The 6,000-nt window shown below is 33.3% G+C and overlaps 1 protein-coding gene across 1 annotated transcript in view; it reads left to right on the plus strand.

Moving 5' to 3' along the window:
• LEPR (leptin receptor) overlaps nucleotides 1-2,596 on the plus strand; it is a 92,497-nt gene extending 89,901 nt beyond the window's left edge. The window contains exon 20 of the mRNA XM_060084369.1: nucleotides 1,769-2,596. Within this exon, the coding sequence (XP_059940352.1) occupies nucleotides 1,769-2,596 (828 nt within the window). The remainder of the gene's footprint in view (nucleotides 1-1,768) is intronic.
• The last annotated feature ends 3,404 nt before the right edge of the window (nucleotides 2,597-6,000 follow it).

Genomic DNA, 6,000 nt, shown 5'->3' on the forward strand with positions numbered 1-6,000 from the left:
AAAAATTAGATGCATATGGTGATTGAAATGATTTTTTAATAAACATACTTTTAATAAATGTTTGTGACCCATTTATAAAATATACTTTAATAATTTATGGATATGTGATTTCTTAATTATTAGTGAAATCTTTCATCAAATGCATTTGAAGACATGTAAGTTATTTGACATAATAATTAGTTACCAATTATGAAGTTTTAGAGGGCATGAAATATTCCAAACATGTCATTTGAAGAACAGCTGTGAGTTTGACTGTATGCTATGTGCTATTTGTATTTTTTGTTTTCATGTTGATAGCACGACATTCCTTTATTTGGAGATCTTAATTTCTAGGTTACTTTAAATTTTAAGAAATTCAATACATATATAGTCATAACCTTAAGAAACACAAAATGAGCAAGAAAATATTTGAAGGAAATTATAAATCTAATATATTTCTGTCAGAAAGAAAATAGGCACAGGAACAGTTTTCTCTTCACATACTATGTTCATAGAATAAGAGAAAAGATTGTGTTAATATAGTATTTGTTATTATGCAGTATTTTAATATCTGTATAAGTCTATTCCATTATAGTTGGTGTTTCATATATTTATTCCTTTTTGGCTATAATCACCAATATATTTCATTTAAGAGTTCAAAACTATGTTAAATGAATTGTGTTTTTATATGGAATATATTTGCCAGTATGAAGAATAGTCGGTTATATTGTTATTTCAAGCAATAAATCTGAACTCATTCTATTAGTTTAAAAATTGTAAAATTCAAAAGTTTAATTATATATATAACAAAAAATTGAGCACATTTTCTATAGCACTTCATTTAGTTGTGTTAATTTTTTAATGTGATGTGTCTACAGTATTTTTTATTTTGCATTTATTTTTTCAACGTGTTTACATTGTATGAGTTGAGCTTTTTTTTTGTGCACAGATTCTTGCTTGTAGCTGCTTGGCAGGATTTTTTGTTGTGATGTAACCACTGTTCTTATAAAAAATATGATGTACATTTGTTTTGCATCTTTGTCTTCATTCCACGTGTCCTATAGTTTGTATTTTTATATGAAGTTATTTTTAAGGAATGGTAATTTAAAAGTCTGTGATCATCTCTTTCACCTTCATTGTTTTCAACAAACAGATATTCTTAGTTCTTATTTTCTGATAGTCATAAACAGATTTTTAGTATGATGTAAGGCAGATAAGGCCACATATAGTTTACCTTCATATCATATATTATGTCATGGAGTACTTATTTTAGCTATCTTTGGACAAGTTGTTTTGCTCATTCAATTTTATATCAATTTACTTTTTAAACTTGGGTTAAATTTTTTAGTTCATGGACGTGTAATTTGCTATAAAATATTAAGAATTCTTCTGAAGATAGCACTTTCTAATTACAGTAACCAATCTTTATTGAGAGCTAAGCACTTTCAGACACTATCTAATTTATTCCTTGCACAACACCATGAAGTAAATATTGAACACAATTTTACAGATGAGGAAACTGAAAGGCAGAGAGGTTGATGTGCTTATCCATGGTCATAGAAACAGAATGACTCATGTCTGTCTCATCCCACTTTTAAACACTATCTTATACTGCCTCTCCCTTATGATTTTTGATCTGTTTATTTCAGACCAAAACCAGTTAATTTGTGCTTGACTTATGTCCTTTGGTATTAACCTTTCACACTTCTATTTCTTCCATGATATCACAGTGAAGCAAAAAGAAAAAAAATTAACACAATTGAGTATTAAAATGTGTCTTTTCTTTTAGCCAGAAACATTTGAGCATCTTTTTATCAAGCATACAGAATCAGTGACATTTGGTCCTCTTCTTTTGGAGCCTGAAACTATTTCAGAAGATATCAGTGTTGATACATCATGGAAAAATAAAGATGAGATGGTACCACCAACTACAGTCTCTCTACTTTTGGTGACTCGGGATCTTGAAAAGGGTTCTATTTGTATTAGTGACCAATGCAGCAATGCTCACTTCTCTGAGGTTGAGAGCACAGAGATAACCTGTGAGGAGGAAAGCAAGAGACAACCCTCTGTTAAATATGCCACCCTGCTCAGCAACTCTAAATCAGGTGAAACTGAGGAAGAGCAAGGGCTTGTAAATAGCTCAGTCAGCAAATGCTTCTCTAGCAACAATTCTCTACCTAAGGATTCTTTCTCTAATAACTCATGGGAGATAGAAACCCAGGCATTTTTTATATTATCAGATCAGCATCCCAATATAATTTCACCACACCTTCCATTCTCAGGAGGATTGGATGAACTTTTGAAACTCGAGGGAAATTTCCCTGAAGAAAATAATGACGAAAAGTCTGTCTATTATTTAGGAGTCACTTCAATCAAAAAGAGAGACAGTGATGTGCTTTTGACTGATGAGTCAAGAGTGTTGTCCCCATTCCCATCCCACTGTTTATTCACCGACATCAGAATCCTCCAAGAAAGTTGCTCACACCTTGTAGAAAATAACTTCAATTTAGGAACTTCTGATCAGAAGACTTTTGTATCTTACATACCTCAATTTCAGACTTGTTCCACTCAGACTCAGAAAATAGTGGAAAACAAGATGTGTGACCTAACTGTCTAATTTCATTCCAGACACATCTCAGATTTATTATGCAATGAGTCATATGAAGGGTAATATATTCCACTATAGTGTTGGTTAGGGGAGAGAAAAGAAAACTGTCAGAGGCAAATTTGAAAATGATTGTTTCAAAACGAATGGTATCTGTTTGTCCTCATTCAGTAATATAGACAAAAAATGTGAGAAAGCCTTCAAGAGCCTAGCAGTGTAGACCGACTCTTCTAATGATTAATCAGCACCTTGGGAAGGTCTCCAGTGGCTTGTGTCTAGCTAGCCATAAACCCAACAATACTATTTTCTTTGAACATTGAACCCATGTGGAAAGAGCTAGTCATCTGAATTACACTCACATCTGAAAGAACACTTCACACTAACACTTGTGAAATGTAACTGTATTTTCAAGGGTGTGGTTATTTTACCTTGAGTTGTCTTTGCTGTGCACTAATTTACACATACACACAATTATACCTAATAGGCATCCTTGTGCATTTTAAAAGTGTGCAATGTATTTGTATTTTGTGCTACTAAACTGTGTGATTTGAAGATGTTTCTATTTAACATACTTTCCCTGAGTGCTTACTCTGTGGTAGGCACTCAACTGAATGTTGCAGATAGATGATTTAGCCCTGGTCTAGGGGATATACTTGTGAAGATATACAGGAAACAAATGTTTATGTATCAAATCTAAGATCTGTACCATAGAGTGAAACTACATGTTAGAATGGTGATACCCACAGCAAGTATTTTGATGAGAACACAAGCCCTTATGAAAACATAATGTCTACTTCACCTCTTCTCTATAAAAGATGTTGAAATGCTCACTTTCTGCTACAGTTAGATTGCTAAATGTTACTGTGTATCACTCTGGAATCATCTTCCCCATTCCCACTTGCATGTACACTGTTTTTTACCTCACTTACTGAGCATTCTTCCTGTATATAAATCAACCACTGTGCTAATATTTTCCATACTTTAGCTCAATTATTGAAATAATTGTATGAGACATGTACTACTATTACATTCCTTTTAAAGATTAGAAGAATAAGTAATTTGCCCAAGGTCACAGAGTTAGTGGAATCCATATATAAACCCGGATCTTTTTAATGCTAGTGATTATGTTTTTAACCCATACCTTACATTATCATCCATTAAAAAAACTGACTTGTAATCAAATAAAATTTATTAAGTAGAAATATAACACTGGATGAAAATTAAGTGAGAATTACACAGATGTTGTCTTTGCCTTTAAAGACTTTAATGTTTATTGTTTATTTCAGTTCTTGGTACTGCAAGGAAACCCAGACAGCATATTGAACAACAAACTAAATTAAGGAACCTGCAGAGATAGTTGCTCAATGGCAATAAGTAAGAATTTCAAGATTATCGGTATCATCAAAATAAATACTTCAGTCCTCAGAAATATTCCTATGAGTTGTTAAACATCACTAGTTTCATACTTAGACTGAGAGACGATTCCACTGATTTACTATTACCATAAATAAAATCCTCCCCCTGTCTCTATTCCAGTTGTGACCATATGAAATGAGCTGTTCAGACCCCAACTGATAGATATTTTTTCACACCTTTCATGATCATTTGCCAACTAGAAATCAATAAAGCTGTTTCATGCCATAAGTATTGTTGAGATATCTCAGGATCTCATACACTCAACCAGTGACTCTCTTACAAGAGAAAGGTAGAGGACCCACATCAACTCACTGAATAATTAGTTCTATACAAAGATAAAGAGAGAAAAAAATTTTTTTCAATGATTTTTCAGTGATTTATAGTTTCAGAAACAGAATTATTACATGTATGGAAACTTTAGTAAAATTGACCATTATTTTTAATACTGCTCACAGAATATGCATAGATAGAAAATTACATTTTGCCCCAATTCTGCATATAATTAGAGATTAAACACTGAGCAAGTCCTCTGAGATACGACATCCTCCCATTCTCCTGTGGTGTGGGACCCAGAACAAGAGGGAAGAGAAACTGATAAATGTTCCAGTCAGCCCAAGGTTTTGCCATGCTGTGTGTACTCTGTAGTGAATTCAGACGTCCCAGGACCACCGTAGTGCTGCAGGTCTGAGTTAAAGGAATTTTTTGACAGCACATTAAACCTGAGATCACTGATACCATTCTGGTGCAGCTTCAGTTCCCCAAACAAACAGGAACATTTCAGAAATTGAAATTCCAAGGGACTTTCTTTTCATAGAGTGGGTTGAAGTGGTGCAGTCTGGCCTATTGGTATATATAAATTTAGATCATATTTACTGTCAGTGTGCTAGGGCTCTGATTTTCACTTTCAAAAGTTCATTTCACTGTATGTATTACTGTATATTATTGGGCCTTTATGAAAATTACCATTTAGATGAAAATCTAGAATGTTTTGTACTTCAGTTTGGTTAGATATTCTCCATTTCTTTGCAGAGATTCTGTAAAAAAATTTTAAGGGAGAGAGGAGCTGAAATATAGATTTGGACTTTTAAACTTAGGATAAATCTGGAATTTTGAGTATTTCATTTAAAGGCCTAAAATTGCAACACAAGCTGTGAATCCATCTCTCTAAATCTGAGCTTCATGAAAATAAACTCAGAAATTAATAATTTGAGCTATGGCTTCAAGTTTAAACAGATTGTTTGAAGATAAATCATTTGTCAGGGTTAATGAGATTATAGATGTCCTAGGTTAAAGCCTCCAAGAACAAAGAAGGAGAAAGAAGATGAGATACACATCAGTATGAATAGGGACCTCCTATTGGAGCCCTGTGTTTCCATTTAGAGATGAGCTACATAGTGACAAGAGGAATAGGAACAGATAGTCTTTTATTTTTAAACCTAGTCTCAAGTAGTAAAAAGACCTGGGTGAAAGTCCCAAACCAGTGGGTGATCCTGGTTTTATGACCCTAAGCATGACATTCTTCTACCTCCTCTCATCCATTTCCAATAAAACCAACTCCCTCTTTCCATATATCAAACATATGGTCATATTCTCTTAGGAATATCCATTTTAACTACTCAAAAGTTGAGAGAAGATAAACGTCCTCCACAAATTGATACCAGATTCCAAAGCTACTTTCGTTGGCACAATATAAAGATTAGGCTGTAAGAGTTGTGCCCACGGGTCTCCCGTGGGCTTGGACAACGTGCTAAATGAATCAAGACATACTGCAACCATATGTCACATAGACTTGGCTGAAAAAAACCCTCTCTCTAAATTATTTCCTGTAGTTTTTAAAAGAAATGTGTTCTACTTTTCATCTTCCAAGGGTCATCTTGATAATTACAGACTCTTCTAAAGTATTTACTATTGAGAAAACACAGTCTCAAATTTTAAAACACAAAATTAAAATTGTCCACTCTATTATGTTTAAAAGAAGCCACATTTGAGAAAAAAATTTA

This window comes from Mesoplodon densirostris, chromosome 2 (genome assembly GCF_025265405.1).
Source record: "Mesoplodon densirostris isolate mMesDen1 chromosome 2, mMesDen1 primary haplotype, whole genome shotgun sequence".
Taxonomy (NCBI): Eukaryota; Metazoa; Chordata; class Mammalia; order Artiodactyla; family Ziphiidae; genus Mesoplodon; species Mesoplodon densirostris.